The 17742-nt window shown below is 42.9% G+C and overlaps 1 protein-coding gene, 1 long non-coding RNA gene and 1 other non-coding gene across 3 annotated transcripts; 2 read left to right on the forward strand and 1 right to left on the reverse strand.

Annotated features, from left to right (window-relative positions):
- Positions 1-323: 323 nt before the first annotated feature.
- trnar-acg (transfer RNA arginine (anticodon ACG)) lies at positions 324-396 on the reverse strand. The gene has a single exon. It is a non-coding gene; the product is annotated as a tRNA-Arg (tRNA).
- Positions 397-7311: 6915 nt separating this feature from the next.
- LOC141280012 (uncharacterized) lies at positions 7312-10600 on the forward strand. Its single transcript, XR_012334821.1, has 3 exons — positions 7312-7356; positions 7815-7898; positions 10468-10600. It is a non-coding gene; the product is annotated as an uncharacterized lncRNA (long non-coding RNA).
- A 43-nt stretch (positions 10601-10643) lies between these two features.
- LOC135728227 (uncharacterized) lies at positions 10644-13437 on the forward strand. The gene is made up of 6 exons (XM_073811510.1): positions 10644-10955; positions 11069-11396; positions 11516-12317; positions 12418-12627; positions 12734-13095; positions 13261-13437. Exons 1-6 carry the CDS (start codon positions 10708-10710, stop codon positions 13435-13437), a joined length of 2127 nt encoding a protein of 708 aa, XP_073667611.1. The 5' UTR covers positions 10644-10707.
- Positions 13438-17742: the final 4305 nt, after the last annotated feature.

Below are 17742 nucleotides of genomic sequence, written 5' to 3' on the forward strand. Positions count from 1 at the left end.
TCCCTGGTGGTCTAGTGGCTAGGATTCGGCGCTCTCACCACCGCGGCCCGGGTTCGATTCCCGGTCAGGGAACGCGCTTTTGATGTCCGTTTTGCCCTTTTCACCGGGTTCTGCGAAATGCTGGCTTCGAAGGCAAGGATCGCAGCGCCTCCGAGAGGCAAATCGCCACTGCCTCCGGGCCATCGACCTGAGGTTGGCCGGCAAAATTGCCTGCCCTCCGCCATTTGAGCAATCAGAGCCTGGGGTGTCCTCTGCTATACTGAGGCATGTTGACGCAGCACAGCAAACACCCAACGTGTTCGAGGAAGGAGTAAAAACACAATCGAGCCAGCCAGGAGTCGAACCTAGAATTTTCTGATCCGTAGTCAGACGCGTTATCCATTGCGCCACTGGCCCAGCGCAGGGCAATCATGCTTGGAGACGACAGCTGGATCCTGAAGGTCGGCATGCAGAGCTGCCAAACTTCATCTCTATCAAAATGGGAAACAGGGTTGTCCTCCGCGTGCCTGTCGTCTTTGAAAAGGACGCTCACTCGGAAGAAACCACGAGAACCAGCACGGGGGGCTCCAATAAGGGCAACAGAATGTCAGAAGTGGGATTCGAACCCACGCCTCCAGAGGAGACTGCGACCTGAACGCCAGCTGCCGAAGGATAGTCCAACATAATGTTGAAAAATGTTGAAGCACAGCCAATCAAATCGAAGCGCTTCAACATTTAGAGCCAATCGAGTCGAAGCGCTTCAACATTTGCAGCCAATCACAGAGCGGAAGTTTCAACATTTTCAACATTTGACCAATCAGAGTGAAAGAGAAAGTCTTCGGGTACGATTCCCCTCCTCACCTGTAGGTGGAGTAAGAGTGATGCTCGATGACGTGTTACTGCTCTTCTATTTTTTTTTTTTTGAGTTGCCGCTCTTCGCCAGTAGGGGGAGTAGGCTAAAAATGTCAATAAAGTTGCCGAAATTGGCCGAAAGTGTACGGTCTTTGACGAGAGGGATAAGAAGACCTAACTGGGAGTGTCAGGGGTCAAAAAAGTTCAGTAGAAGGTTCATGCCCTACGACGAGCATCATTGCCACGGACATCAACATCTTTAAACGGAGGACAAATATTTGTATCTTTTATTACGGACTATAACCGGTAAGAATGCATAACTTAATAGCATAATTAAATCTGAGAGATAATTAGAGTTTAATTTTTAATTAGTATAGTTTTTAACAACTGTTTAGGAGAAGACAATGTCTGCAAAAAAATCGCACAAAGGCATGTCGGACGCTGAATGGATTTCACGTCTAAGAAAGTTTGCCAGTACAGGTGTTTGGCCTTCAGAAGAAGGTAATAGACCAGCTCCTAGACAAAAAAGTGGCACGAGCTTTATCAAAGGGTAAGTGTGTGTTTTTTGTTATTTTTGCGTAAGAAAACAATGAACAACAAGTGTTTGTTGACTTGCATAATTAAGCATTTACAATAGATCTGGCCATTTACTGTATTTCCATAATAGTAACTAATGAAAGTACATTAGTGTTTGTTGACATGCATAATTAAACAGTAAAAGTAGAACTGTTTGTTTACTGTATTTACATAATAAAGCAAGAGATTAGTAATCTCATTCATTAGTCTCATTCATTACAACATTGTAACGTGACTTAGGATTTACATGGTGTAATTGTTTATATGCATTTATTTGTTTATTTATTTATGATTGAATGTACTACTGACTACTGCTGTACTATAAAAGAAAAGCTACTTGAAACAAAGATTTGAGAAAGTGGGGGTAGGGATGGTTGGGGGTTTCAGTCAAGGTGTGACTTGTGTTTTTCCTTTACATGATCTTTTAAGGGAATCACTCCCTTAAAAGTCACTCCCTTAGTTTTATTCTTAAATTACAAATGCATGTACTGTGTATTGAATTTGCCACAATGTTTATAGATTGAAAAATGCCCGATGCACTCTCGTGGCCAGACAACATTGTTTGGAGGTGTCCTAAAGTGCACATGTGGTTTTCACACTCAAAAGGTAAAATACATTTCAATATGTTGCAAGTAAAAAAGAACAATGTTTTTCTTTCAAATATGATTGTATGTAATTTTTGGTTGTCTTTATCAGCCACCTATGTCTACTGGACAGACACCAAGGGTCATGCAACAACAGTCTGCTGCTGCTATTGGATCACCACAGGAGGAGAGTCAGCATCAACCCCAGGTCCAGCCTCAACCTCAGGTCCAGCATCAACCTCAGGTCCAGCATCAACCTCAAGTCCAGCATCAACCTCAAGTCCAGCATCAACCTCAGGTCCAGCATCAACCTCAGGTCCAGCATCAACCTCAGGTCCAGCATCAACCCCAGGTCCAGCCTCAACCTCAGGTCCAGCCCCAGGTCCAGCCTCAACCTCAGGTCCAGCATCAACTTCAGGTCCAGCATCAACCTCAGGTCCAGCCTCAACCTCAGGTCCACCCTCAGCCTCCACCCCAGCGTACTCCATCAAGGATTTCGCCAAGTTTGTCACAGGTAGATTAATTACATTTTTTACAGGACTTGCAATGTTAACTATACATTTAAGTATCAAAGTCTGTATTGATTGGAAATTTGGTAAAGTATAGAAAGTAAAGGCTGAGATGTTTTCACATTTGCCTGCCAACTGACACACACTGTGGCGTCTGCTGATTGGTCAGTTTAAATATCTTGTGTCAAGGTATGATTGTTCCCTTGCTTTGCAACCTATATGCCCTATCGTTCCTGCCCTCTAAAAAAGGCAGGGCTTTTTTAACCCATCGCTCTGTAAATATTGTATAGAACATACCGCTGAGTTAAAAGTTACCCAATGCTGGGTTGTTTTTATTTGTTTATTTGTTTATTTATATGGATCCCAACATTTCAATAATCACAGTTGATAAATATACACATATAAACATTACATATATATACATACATACATACATACATACACATACTCATACCTAAAATCTAGTTTCAATTTAAAACAGGACTAGACAATTAATAAGATATGATTTATGATTACATTAATCAAGACATATAAAAACCTACATCAACACATAACACCGTAGACTACTTTTAAATGACAGCTTAGGTGACAAACTTCAATGGGAATGGTATTCCAGATGAGAATAGCTCTATACAGGACAGTTTTCTTCAAAAAATTAGTTTTTGGTGGGGGGGTCACTATATGACCATTATTTGCTTTTCTGGTGTTATGATTATGAACAGCGTTACAGTATTTGATTAAACAGAGAAATAGGCATTTTCATTGTCAATGTGTTATAGATCATGGTGCTTAAAGGGGGGGTTTAATGGTATTTCAAGCATTCTGACTTATTAACACAGTTATAGAGTTGTTTCCTCATGCTAAACGTAGGCAAAGTGTCAAAAATGCAGTTGGGCGTGTTTCAGAGTATTTCTGTGCCGAATGCACTTCGCCAGGGTTCGTACAAGTTTCGGCTAATTTTTTTCGATTACGGTTCTAACTGACGTTTCAGGGGTTTTCGATACGTATCACTTCTTTATATGGGCTTCCGCCGGAAAACTTCCCCCGGAAAACCCCGCCCAGCCGTCAGTCAGCGGGAGACGCTAGAGCTTGCTAACAGCTTATCACGCCACTCAGCTTTGTTTAATTTCAAAAGTCAACAATGGCACAACAAGAAGTGTGTTTTTGGATGTAAGGAGAAGACATCCAGCCTTATGGAAACAATGGATATAGTTTATTATCCGGATTAGCAGCGGAGTTTTGCGTGTTTGTTTGATGCGGTGGATTTTCGTGACGAGTTACACGTGGTAAGTAAGACTTCTGTCTTCTGTTGGAAATAGGCGCGTGTATCTTATATAAATGACACGAACATGTAGTGAATCATAAGTTAAAACAGTGTTGTATAGTGTTGCATGACTCGTACTCGCTCCTCCCGTGTTATAACTCCTTCTTCATTTTTTCGTACGTTATCGGAAAGATTCGGTGAAGCTAATCTTTCTTTTATAAATCTGATTAAACTAAAGACTCTTCAGAGATATAAAGGATGTCATACTACTCCATAGGTACTCCAGATTAATATCAGAAATGCAGAAACAGCGTGTGTTACGTGAGCTTTAAAGTAACTGTTATTCTTTGGTTTAAAGTGAGCCATGAAAGTGTAGGCAAGGCAAGGCAAATTTATTTGTATAGCACATTTCATACACAGAGGTCATTCAAAGTGAACGCATTTTAACACACGATAAAATCACAATAAAAACAAAGATACATGAGAATTTAAAGTCAATTAAAGGTGCTCTAAGCGAATTGAAGCGTTTTAGACCATAAAACATTTTTTGTTACATACCGGAAACATCTCCTCACTATCTGCTTGCTGCCTGTCCGCTGATCAAACTGTAAAAAAACGCGATCTCTGTAGACAGCCCCGGCTTCACAAACGGCAATATCAACAAATGGCCAAACCTACAAACAGAAACCATAACAAAGTGTTCCAGCCAATAAACGACAAGAAGGATTTGGGGGTGGGGGTTGGGCGCGTTCATGAAAGCACGGAAGGGAGGGGGAGGGGGAGGAGGTAGCTACGCTCTGTCTGTTTGAAAACAGTTCAAACATCAACAGGAAGTGACGTCGCACATTATTCGCTTAGAGCGCCTTTAAAGAAAATAAATGTGATTTTAATAAAAACAGTTTAAAATGTTAAAAAGAATAAAACAGGAGTAAAAGTGACTTGAGTTAAAAGTGCAGTCATTGTGAAGCAGCACAGTGCTCATTCAGTAAATGAAGAGTTAACCCTTTAGGCGCCAGAGGTATTTTCCTAAAACGTTTAATTTTGACATGTTACTTTCAAAAGGCTATATCTTAAACGTGATAAGAGATAGAGACTTTCTGTAAATTAGAGAAATATTAAGGATGACACACTTTATGGAGGGGAATAAAATGTCCCATTAAATTTGCATATTATGACGTCATATGTGGCAGCCATCTTGAATTTTCATGAAAAGTCACATGTTTGAATGATAAAATGCAGCACTTATTTCCCCCCAAAATGTCCCTAACCTTCTGTATGCTATATTGCACAATACTGAATGCTCAGGTAAATAGTAAGTAGTAAACAAACTGATCTGCGCGTTGATAGACTAACGTTATGCATAATGGCTCCTCTGCCCCGTGTAACACCGCCTCTGCTCCTGCTACGAGCCGCATGGCCAGATCTGTCTCGCATGCGCCCCGAGTGGAGAGAATTTGCACAGCTGGGACTATTGCCTTTACTGTCACCGTGATTGTGATGAGGTGCACGGGACGGAGCACTGGAAGTCGGCCGCTCGCCCGACAGACTCCCAGGGCCCGCTCGGGAAGACGCAGCTCGCTCTACATTGCTTGCACGGTAAAAAGACTAGACGCGCATATTACCTCCAGCCACATTCCCCACACCTGTAACACGCCTGCTAAACCGATGAATTCTCCGACCCCGTGTAACATTCCCACCACTGACATTGGGCAAAGGATTCATCATTTGTGCTTGGTGTATAGCTACACTTTCACTTTGCCAGCTGCACGATTGCAAAGCAGGGGCGCGTCTGAATCGTGGTCACTAAATGAATCACCAGCATCTTCTGAAGGCAGATATTCCCCTTCAGAATCATTGTCAGCGAATATAAGACCCAACACTTCATTGCAGGTAAGCTTTTTTGATGCCATTATATGATCATGTATTGAAAAAACTTGCTGAGGTTATCGCTCTGATAAAATGACTCACTTGCATACTAGCTATGCTGTTGCGCACTTCAATGCGCACTTGTTCTAAGAGTTTGTATAGAAGCATGATGTTTTTCTGAGTCGGGTATAAATTATGACATGTCTGCCATCTAGTGGAGGGGGCGGATGAACGAAATTTAACACCCTATGTGACAAAATCGGCAGTTACATTCAGTGACGCATCTTGTCGACAAAAGTCGACCGTGGCGCCTAGAGGGTTAAACAGATGTGTTTTCATCTAGATTTAAAAGTGTTTAATGTTGAAGCACATCTGATCTCTTCTGGAAGCTGATTCCAGCTACAGGTGGCATAATATCTAAATGCTGATGCACCTTGTTTTGAGTAAACCCTTGGTATTTCTAACTGACCGGATCCTAATGATCTGAGTAATCTGTTAGGTTTATATTCAGTTAGCACATCTGTCATGTATTTGGGTCCTAAGCCATGAAGTGATTTATAAACGAATAACTACTTTAAAATCTATTCTAAATGTAACAGGAAGCCAGTGTAAGGACCTGAGGATTGGAGTAATGTGCTCAGATTTTTTGGTTCTGATCAGAATTCTGGCAGCAGTGTTTTGTATGAGCTGTAGCTGTCTAATGGTTTTTTTGGGGATACCAGTAAGGAGTCCATTGCAGTAATCCACCCTGCTTGTGATGAAAGCATGAACAAGTTTCTCTAAATGTGGTCAATACATGTTGCTGTTGTAATGCCCACCTTGTTGCTAAAGATTCTAGTTGTCACTTTAACTATTTGATGTTAATTGCAGACACTTAAATAGGAAATTACTTTCTTTTTCTTTGTGCATCTGTCATCATTCCAATCAATGTTTATATCTCCAAGCAAGTAAAGTTCACAGTTAACATCAGAGACATTATCAAGCATTTCACCTAAGCATGTTAGATAGTCCATGTGTGCATCAGGAGGTCTATAACAGCATCTCACAAGCACTGGTCTCATATAAGGTACATGGACGTCTACCCATATAGCTTCAATGTCATCGCGTATGAAATTTTGTTTGAACTTACAAGGAATGTTGCTTTGCACAAAGATGGCCACACCACCACCAAATTTATTTTAACACGTGGTTTGGTAACAACAGCCCAGCATTATGTAATGTGTAACCCAATGGTGTTCTCTCCAATATTTATCCAGTGATAGGTTAAAATAACCCAGCATTTTTACAGTGTGTTCTTGGATTCTCCTCTTCCTCTCTACTTTGGCTCTGCTGTTGTAGGGTAAAGACCATTAAACTACACAGCAAAGTGCCTTATGGTTTTTCACTTTATTTTGGTCTTCTTTATTTTGGCAGTTAAAGCTACTTTTTCTGTCATGTATGCGAAATTGACTTAAGTAGTAAATATGTAGTAAATATGTTAATACTTTATCTGCATTTATCATGCAGCCATTTCAGGTGTAATTCAAAGTAATTTTATTTTTTCCCCACTGTGCTAACACATTTTTATTGAAATTGTTTTGCCCTATTTCAGTTTACCAAGTCAAGATTTAGCGGGTCTCATATTGCTGCAGCGAAGCCCAACCTAAAGATGGCTAGAAGACCATCTCAGGCTACTGAGCAACCTAGCTCAACAGCAGTGTCCAGTCCTCCTATACCAAGCACCACTGTATGTATAGGCCACATTGCATTTGCATAATTCTTTTCTCCGTTTATTATTCCAGAAAACCATAATATAATGAAGTAAGAACAATACTATATTACTATACAGTGCTTTATTTTAAATAGATTTACTATCACAAATTTGGTGTGGTCAGCAATATTTATTTTTTAAGAAATTGACACTCTTATTCAGCAATGCATTGCATGCACATTACATTGATCAAAAACAACAATTGTTTCATTTTAAAATATAAAAAATTGTAACCCTAAAGGGTGTTTCAAGTGTAATATTTCTGTAAAGGCTAGGGACAGAAAAATGGACATTTCCGAAGAATGACCCAAAACTGAACACATACTACTGAACAGTGGTGTATTGTTACATCTAGGATGACATTAAATGATTGAACAGTTATATTTGATGTCTTTCTACTGTTGTAAAATATATTGCATTGCATGTTTGTACAGACACAAGACCCTGGAGTTCCAGTCTCCGTCCCCAGATCAACTGCCGATGTTACCAGTCCCACATCATCATGCAGCGTTGTCTCCGTAAGTAGTTTAATATTCTACTGGTCCAGTGGGCTTATTATGTTTGTATATTAACTGTCACACACAATGGGGCCAGCCAACTGACACGTTTGTAACAATTTTAAATTCTGAACACCTTTGCCACAAATGTATCCATTTGTCAGTATTTGATATCTAGTAATAGATAAAGGCTCACATGCCCAGAAATGATACATTTTATTATTTTTATATAATTACCTTTTTAATGACTAATTTAAAGTTACCAGTTTGTACACTGTAAAAAGTTTCATGGGCTTTTTGACTTTTATTTTCTTTCAACATTTGAGATATCAAATACACTGGACAAATGTTTACATAAAGCTTTCAACACAGAATAATAACAGAATTTCTAAAAAAAGATCCAAAGTTTACCCCTGATTCACTGTACAATGTTATTTAGTTTTTATGTTTTGTGATAGTTTACATATTATAGTTTACATTTACCTGCCTTTTCATTGTATGTCATTAGCATCGCTGCATGTTTTAATTTATTGAAGTAGTTGTGTATGAGTTTCTTAATTGTTCACAATGTAAGAATATTAATCTTAACATCATACAGTCACTGGTGAAAAGGAGTCAAATATGCATAAAATGCTGAATTGCAAAGATTCTTGTCAGAGTCATGTATCCAGTTTTTCCTTATTTTATGTTATTTGATTTAATCAGTGGTGGGCCGTCAGGACCAGCAGGGCCTTCTCTGCTGGCCCTATAAAAAAATAAAAAAATATATTTTAAGTGTTAAATGTTTTTCTTTAGTATGCTATTTATTTATTTTTTCCATTGGTGTAATGTCCACAAAATTCGTTAGTTTTGTTAAGGTTGAACTGGATTACCCTCAAAAATTCACATAAAAGTCAGCTTATTCAGCTGGGGCCAGCTCTACAGATACTGCTAGGCTTGTGTTGAAGGACAACACATCTGATTGGTTACAATCATTAGTGACAGAAACATCAACCAATCAAATTTTGACGTTTATTGACAGCACATCCTCCGGGTCTAGCGACGTGCCCAGCGCTACCCCTTACGTCTGTCATCAATTTCCAACGTGAGCGGGACATTCAGTTATTATTAAAGAAAATGACATCCGCTGTTGCAGATACACGCGATCTTGTTGCCCCCAGCACAAGAGGTTATTTTGTTGGCCGTGTTTACTTTTTAATACGAGTAAAGGGACATGGAATGATTCTGGCTTTGACAGTCTGAACAGCTTCACGAAGGCAGCTCTTAAACACCAAGGCTCCGAGCGCCATAATAATGTCAGTCGTGCATTTAAAAACTTTTGGTGAACGTCTTGTGGATTTGCAACTTAACAAGGAGAGAAAACGGGAGATCAGCGTCCACAATGAGAAGGTCAGAAAGAACCGGGACATTCTGATGCGTCTTATTGACTCTGTTTTCTTTTTGGGATGGCAATAATTATTAGGGGACACGATGAATCCGATTCGCTGAACAGGGGTAATTACTTGGAATTATTAGCGGAGCATGATGCTGACTTGCGACATCAACTTGCCACGGCCACAGTTTTTACAGGACCGTCAGGAAACATCAAAACGATATAATTAATGCAGTGTCAGAAGTGTTAAATGATCACATCAAAGAAGAAATTAAACAAACAAATTTTGTGGCAGTTATGGTGGATGAGACGACAGACTTCAGTAACACAGCGCAGCTTCATCGGGTATGTGACTAAAAAGTGACGGGTGAGTGCTTTACTACTTGTCAAGTATTCTATCGTGCAGATTGTGGTTTGTATCTGATAATAAGCATTATTAAGGGCTTATGCACATTGTTATTGAGTGGTTCGTGTTGCACTAATTGTAGCCTACTGTGGTATGTGGATGTGACACTATGCACACAGTGTGCATAGGGGGATTACATGTATTGATACATGCAGTGAAATTTAGTCTCTGAGTTCAACCCACCCTTACCTAGCATACTGTTTTAGGCTAATTGTTGATCAGCTGTCATGTTGCTGAGTGTCTATTTGCGGCCGAATATGCGCATTATTTGCATATGGGTGGATTAGCTGAACAGATGAGTATATATGGGGTTTATACATGCTTACTGAAGGCCCTGACTGAAACACCACGGCACGCCACTGGATTTAATCCTGTTTATTATCTTGTTAATTAGCTCCGCCTCTGTTCTCATTATTTTCAATCGTCCTCACCTGTGTCTTGTTTAATTTGATTATCTGTCCTGTGTATTTATAGTCTGTCTGTGATTCAATTCCTTTTCTCATCTTAGTTGGTGTTAAATGTTGTTTTAGTGTGTTGTGTGCATCTGCTTGTCTGGTCATTGCTAATTTGTAATTAAAGTGTTTTTCTTTATCCTCCTGTATACACAACTCTTGTAATTCTGCAGAAACTCGATGAATTAAATAGATAGACACGGTAAACTAAGTTTTAATGACTACAGCTGAAAAATACTTTTAAGTGTGAAAATAATCCGTTATTTAGATGAGCATTTTATTTAAGGGTCATCTTGGATAAAGCGTTATTTAACAAAGGTAACTTAAGGGACTAAATGTTTTGTCTCTTTTTCCTCACAGAGTGCTCCTACCGCGCTGTTACAAGCACCAAGTGTACTACCGCTTCCTCGTTTGTGGTCGGAGACCTTGCCACCAGAGGATCACAGGTGGATTGCAAGCCGGCTTTTTAAAATGGGGTCCAGGGGAAAGCCGGAACTCCGTGACAACCTTTAGCTCTGGTATCACCCACCACAGCCTGCACTGACATACAATCAGGCTCCTGCTCCTGACAGATTTTTTTGTCATGCCCTTTTGCTGTGGATGCCGTATAAGCTGTGGAAGGTCAAGGTTCTCTGTCCCAATCCTGCCTGTGGACAGCATCAACTGACAGGAGGCGGTCTGCATAAAAGGGCACGGCAAGTTCATGACATTGACAGGATGTACAACATGGTCACAGAAACCCTCATCTGTAAGAAGTGTAAAGCTTCTCATGTGTCCTGGAGTCAGACTGTCCTGCAACAGCTGGATCTGGGTCATCGCTCTGAGTTTCGGGTCATCCTCACGCAGAAGTGAGTACACTTTAATTTCCTCAAGTTGTTAGCCCATCATCCCATATTTGCAGACACTTTAAATATTTTTATGTGGTGTAAATAATGTATCTGTGGATTTTGCTTTTTTTTAGGTATGCCTGTGATCTGAGAGTCATTAGACTCTTGCGTGAACGTGGCCTAGGCAACAGCCCCACGCGTGTTATTAAACAGCTGCGTGAGAACCACAGCGAGGAGTGGCTCCAGCGTCTGGCCCGGTACACCACCCAGTGCATGGACTTCATCAACCGCCCTGGGGTGTTGCCAATGCAGTTCCAGGAACCTCCTGAGCCTACAGTGTTGCCGAGCGTCAAGTGGCTTCTCACTGTGTACAGCCAAGACATCCTGACAAGGCTGGATGAAATCCATGCCAGGATAACATCCACACATGGCACAGTGTTGAAAATGGATTCCACAAAAAAGGTTAGCAGTTAAATTCTATGTATGCCATTGTCTGTTTTATCGCAAAAAGGTGCTTTATTTGTAATTTGCATGGTTGGTTTCATTACATTTGTAAAGCATGTTTCATATGTCTTTTGCAGATCACCAAGAAGCTGGCTGGTACAGCGAGGGGAACAGGAAAATGGCTCACCTCTGTTGGCAATGAGTTTGGTCAGGTGCTCATGAGTGTGTTGACAGCCCAGGAAGGAGCAGGACTGGACATGATGATAGATGGTCTGGTGAAAAGATACCAGCAGGCTGGTGTGGATCCACCTGCTGTGTTGTATGTTGACTGTGGGTGCTGCACTGAGGTGGGGGAAACCAAGCTGAAAACCAGGTTCAGAGGATGGCCAGATCTCTTAATAAGGCTGGACATCTGGCATTTCATGCGCAGGATTGCTGTGGGCTGTACAACTGATGCCCATCAGCTTTATCCTATATTCATGGCACGACTGTCTGCATGCATCTTTGAATGGGATGCTGCTGATGTTGCTGTGCTACGCAGAGCCAAGAAAGAGCTGCTGGTGTCCCAGGGTTGGCCTGTGCTGACAGATGAAGTTGTCAGTAAACATCTTTCCAAACAGGAGCTGGCTCTGCATTGTCGGAGGAGGACCCGTGGAGAGGAGACTACCATTCTTCTCCTTGAGCGGCTGCTAACAGAGCTCATGACCAGCAATGGCAGTGACTCTATGGGTGTTCCTCTTCTGGACAGAGAAAGGATGGAGCACATCTGGACTGTCCAGAAGAAGCATGTCAAATGCATCCAGGACCCACCCGGTGTAGCCCTCTATACTGAGACTGGGACCTTAACCAAGGGAGGTGTGCTTCTGAAGACATACCGATGTGCCAGAGGATCCACATCTCTAGAGTCCTTTCATTTACATTTAAACCGTTTTACCCCAGGTATGTGTCTGTGACAAATACTTTGCATTTGTAAAAACAAACCATCACATGCCTTTGTGTGTTTCTTTAATACCATCTAAACACTATTGTCTCTTTACAGGTACCAGTGCCAACAGTCTTAACTTTCAGATTTATCTGCTGGAGGGACTAAACCGGTGGAATCAGGACCGGGAGGCTGCTTCCTTGTTATCAGGACCATCAGCTTTGTGCAGCTACACGGGAGAACTTGTTTACTGCGTAAACAGGAATAATGAAAAGCTGTTTGGCAAGAAAGTGGTCCCCACATTTCATCCACCTGCATGTTACACTGGTAAGAGAATTTGTTTTTGTTAATAAACCTGCAGTTTGTGAGTCTTATTTTTTTATATAATTAACTCTCTCATTTGTATTTAATTCCCTTTTATTTGTTTATTTAGGTGAACTTATTGGAGTGCAGTATTTATTCCAGCAGACTGGTCGGGCACTGCAGGACATGAACCCAGACTCTGAGCAGACGGCAGAGCTTATAGAGGAACTTGATGTGGAGGAGAGGGAGGAAGATGAAGGGTTCTTTGACATCAATGAGGATCACACAATAAGAGATCCAGAGGCTGTTCTGTCACCGCCCTCCACCATGACAACGAGTCCCTCTACCTTGGTTGCAAGCAGTGCCACATCTATCCAGGCCTCCATATGTACTTCACCGGTTCTTCTGACACGTGACCCCTCACAGTCTACAACTGCTCTCTCACCTGTTCACGTGGAGCCTGGAGATACAGGTCAGGATGATGATGAAACGGTAAGTGTCACTTGTATGCGTTTCAATTTAACTTGAATATTTCAAACGGTGTTTGCGAATATCTGCTTCAGTGCATTTCAGATATTTTGAACTTAAGAGTAATTAGTTAATTAACAGAAAATGTGAATATCAAACAAAATATTTAGTGTAATTTGTTTTTAATAGGCTGTTGACTCCCAGAACATGCCAGGATTCCAGCATGTGGACAGGCTGTCAGAATATCTGGTCGAGCTTCGGAAACGCACAGCCCTCAGCCTGACTAACCAGGAAGCGGAAACAATTATTGGACTTTGGCAAAACCTGGATGCCTTTGACAAGCGGCGGGTGGTGTATCGACCTTGATTTAAGAAGAGACTGCTGACTGGACGCTTCAGAACACCAAAGACGCCCACTCGCACCCCTGGAGTAGAGAGCACCACCAGATGCGTGCTGGGTGCAAGCAGCGCACCTGCTCAGTGGCCTGACTGTTGCCGTCTGGTGGAAACCATTTTCATCAGGCTATGCGTAATCCACCTTGCCCCCAAAAGAAAAGGCGGGAAAACTTATTCAAGATGGTCTTTGATCCTAGAAGACTATCGCAAGATAAGGCAGCTTGTGTTTGGCAATGGCTTGGTGATGAACGAAACTTCATTGCAGCTGGTGGAGGTTAACCAGAACACCCTGATTGACTGGTACAACGAAAGAAAGATAGACCAGCAAGTGACACTGATAGTTCGAGGCCTTGATTTGCCTCATCCCATCCCTGAAGCTCAGGAGCCTCTTCAGGATGCCAAACGGCTACGAACTGAGCTGCAGCAACCAATGCAGCTGCACCAGTACAAGCTACCAGATAGCACAGCAGGACAGGCAAAGCAAAGAGTGATATCTATTAGGCAGCCCCCTCTCAGACCCAAAACACCAGCAGCACCTGGAGCATCACTGCAAATGGTGTCAACAGGTTTCCAAAGTGTGCCGTTGCTCCAGTTTGTGCCAATGGTGCAGGGAATGCCAATGGTGCAGGGCATGCCGGTAGTTCATGGTGTGCAAATGGTGCAGGGCATGCCAGTTTTACAGCCAGCAGTTGTCCAAGGCACCACCTCACAGCCAGCTCCACCAGGTCCTAGTCAAGGAGCTATGCCCAAGAGACCCTACAAGCGAACAGTAGAGGCGAACACTTGCAAGAAGTGTGGCCAATTTAAGACTGCTGAAACTGGGCATAGCCAATACAGGGGCAAGGTGTACTGTCCCCAGAGTGAGACTGTGTCCAAAGAAGTGTGGTTGGAGAACATGCGTAGAATCTCCAACTAATGTATGCAGTTTTATGGTAAAGTTGACCGTTCTTAATATTTGATTGTTACTGTACTTTTAGTTGGTTTTAAAAGTGTTTTTAATATTGTATTTAACTTTTTGTTTGTGTTCTCTTATTTACAATTTAATATTCATTACTGTTCTTTTAACATTTGTAAACGCACTTTAAACATTGTCAAGTGATGACTTTGACTTGGTCGGCATGCGATACTTGGCACACAATATAACACTTGCTTGTACAAAGGATTATTGGTGTATCTGATTGTTCTCACAACATAACAATTACCATAGAAATGTCTATTTAAATGATGTTTTATTAACAAAGTTCGGGAGGAACACGTCAAATAAAATACCTAAGTGACTTCAGCTGTTTTCAATCAGCAGTCAATAGCACAGCCGCTTACAATCGGCAATCAACAATACATCCAATCAGCTCGAAAGCAAGCCATATATAAATCACAGTTGAACTCACCGAAAATCCTTCGCATCTCTCAGAATTGGTTGTTTAAACATCACCATGTCTGAGATCGAACTTTATCCGTCGGATGACGAATCCCTCTACTCACAGGAGACTTTATCCGTGCCAGCCACCCCATCGAACGCCTCTACTCCAGTAGACAACGTCGACGAGTCTCCAGCTCCAGTGCGCGGTCGCCAGCTAATCCGCGCGGATACTCTCACTCCAAAGAGGAAGAGAAAGCGTTCACCTCCACCGACGAGACGCAATTCTTCCTCCTCGTCCGCATCATCTTCCCCCTCTTCACCATATTCACTGGCCCAACCAACTATTCCAGCAATAGGGAAATGGACGGTGCAAGGTCTGAGGCAAGCTCTAACTAACGCTGACATCCATTACCCAAGAAGAATGAACAAGGCTGAACTATATGACTTATTCTCAAACCTGCAATCAACAAACGTCCCCTTTAAAACCACATCACCAGCGAAAGTCGGCAAAAAAGCCACGAGGAAGACAAATAATGTTAATCCACCTACCTCTCAGGATTCCTCCACCGTAAGACCAAAACTCCGTAGACCTCCAGGTAAGAGTAATGAGCCCCCAGCAAGCCTGGGACGATCCCCAGACTTAATACCCGCTACACCGCAACCCGCTGCTCCACAGCATTCAGCGGGGGCTTCCAGCACTCCTCGCCCGGATTTACCAGCCACCAACAGTAACCGTCGCTCTGCTAGCGTGAGGCTGCCTCCGCTGGCAGGGCAGGCGCGAACTGTAGCCACAAAAAAGCCGCGGCCCGCGGCTCCTGACGTGAGGCTGCCTCCGCCAGAGCCGCGAGCCCGGATTACTTTCCCGGGTTATACTCCACCACAGACTTCCACTGCGGATATACCGGCCACCAGCAGCGATCGTCTTCCCGTCAGCGTGAGGCTGCCTCCGTTGGCGGAGCAGACGCAACCTGCTGCCAATATCCACTGTTCATGGCCCGCGGCTCCTGACGTGAGGCTGCCTCCGCCAGAGCCGCGAGCGAGAACAGTTTTAGCCGGTCCTTCTCACGAAGCTACCATTAACACTTTTCCTCAGCCAGGGCCTACGGCAAGTGGTAGCGCAATGATGCCTCCACTAGCGGCGCAAGCCCAACCCATCTACTTTCCACCTCAACACTCTCTCTCTTTCCCGTTCGCTTCCCAAACTCCAACAACAGCAGCGAGCACAAGACCACCTCTGTTTTCTACGCCGGACTGTATTCCACAAAACTCGATTCCTCAGACAAAATCGCCTTTTTCCCTGTTCACAGCTACCCAGATGCCTCTTCCTTCTAACGCTATCGCTTCAGATCCGCCCCCCGTGGCCAGTAACATCAGAGCGCAGATCCTATCAGGTGCGGACATAGATCTGTCTTCTCTTCTCTCTCTTCTCCCCCCATCTGATTCCAATCGCCTAATCAATTGCGGCGATTTTTCAGTCACCCTAAAAAACCAAAACACCACATCATCACGGATTTTGTCATTTTCAGAATTTTGCATAGCTTTCTCCAGATATACAGAAGTCATCTGCGCTGTTTTTCCCCATAGGGGGCGCGAGCTCAACGATTACCTTACGATAGTGGCGGAGCTCGCATCATCCTATGGGGGATCACATTTTTATACCTACCACAAGCTGTTTGCAGCTAAATGCGCCTTCCGTATAACTCAATGGAATCAGTGCCCGTATTGGGGCGTGCTGGACACTGATCTCCATAATAAAATCTTCTTAGGCGTCCAAAACATTTCATGTGCAGTCTGTAGATCACTCGCCCATCCCACCACATCATGCCCTCAGGTAAATCCTTCCATTCCACCAGTTCCTAACGAAAAATCAACCAGCTACGTTCCACGGCCAGCCACGACAAACTTCGACCCCTCAAGAAGGTCCTCCGCCTTTTCGTCAAGACAGCAGGTCTGTAACCATTTTAATACGGGCGGCTGCCAAAGACAACGCTGTCGGTTCCTTCACATCTGCAATTATTGCGGCGGCGCTCACGCCCGCACCATATGCCCTGTGAAGAGAAATGCAAATAAAAAATCTAAAAACTACTTATCGACTCCTGTGAATATTTTACGTTTGTCCTTAGAATTATCTCAACATTCTGATCCTGAATTTACTAAATATCTGCTGTCTGGCCTCGAGCACGGTTTCGAACCAGGTCTAGAAAGCATCCCCTCACAAAATATGATTTGTGACAATCTTCAATCCGCTCTAATCGAACCAGACACTGTAGATAACCTGATCAATACAGAAGTTAATTCAGGTTTTATGATCGGACCTTTCGACAACCCCCCTTTCGAATTCTATCGCATCAGCCCTATTGGAGTAGCTACAAGGAAATTTTCCGGTAAAAAACGCCTAATAATCGACCTCTCAGCCCCGCATAATTCTCCGTTTCCAAGCATAAACAGCCTCATCCCGCTAGATGAATTTTCTCTCCACTACCATAATATCGACCAAGCAATCTCATTAATAAAAACCGCCGGCCGCGGCGCTTGGCTCGCTAAAGTCGACATTACCTCAGCTTTTAAAGTCTTGCCCATCCACCCAGATTGGTGGCATTTATTTGGCGTCCGATGGCACGAAAAATTTTACTTCGCCGTCCGCCTAACCTTCGGCTGCAAAAGCAGCCCTAAGATTTTTGACATGCTATCAGAAGCAATTTGCTGGATTCTCTCTAACAATTACGCAATTCCCTACCTCATTCACCTGCTCGACGATTTCTTAATCATATCGCCTCCCGATGCAATCCCAGCAATGCACCTCACTACAGTACAAAAAGTTTTTTCCGAGCTCGGTGTTCCCATCGCCCAGGAAAAAACCAGTGGCCCAGATACGTCATTGGAATTTTTAGGCATCAATCTGGATACCGTTAAATT

This window comes from Paramisgurnus dabryanus, chromosome 13, assembly GCF_030506205.2.
Source record: "Paramisgurnus dabryanus chromosome 13, PD_genome_1.1, whole genome shotgun sequence".
NCBI lineage: Eukaryota > Metazoa > Chordata > Actinopteri > Cypriniformes > Cobitidae > Paramisgurnus > Paramisgurnus dabryanus.

What these genes read in the sequence shown, in the direction of transcription:
- LOC135728227 (XM_073811510.1), top strand. Translation starts at nt 10,708, where the DNA reads ATGCCGTATAAGCTGTGGAAGGTCAAGGTTCTCTGTCCCAATCCTGCC. An exon ending in TTTAAACCGTTTTACCCCAG is followed by an intron (nt 12,318 to 12,417) that starts GTATGTGTCTGT and finishes GTCTCTTTACAG; the next exon opens with GTACCAGTGCCAACAGTCTT. An exon ending in GTCAGGATGATGATGAAACG is followed by an intron (nt 13,096 to 13,260) that starts GTAAGTGTCACT and finishes TGTTTTTAATAG; the next exon opens with GCTGTTGACTCCCAGAACAT.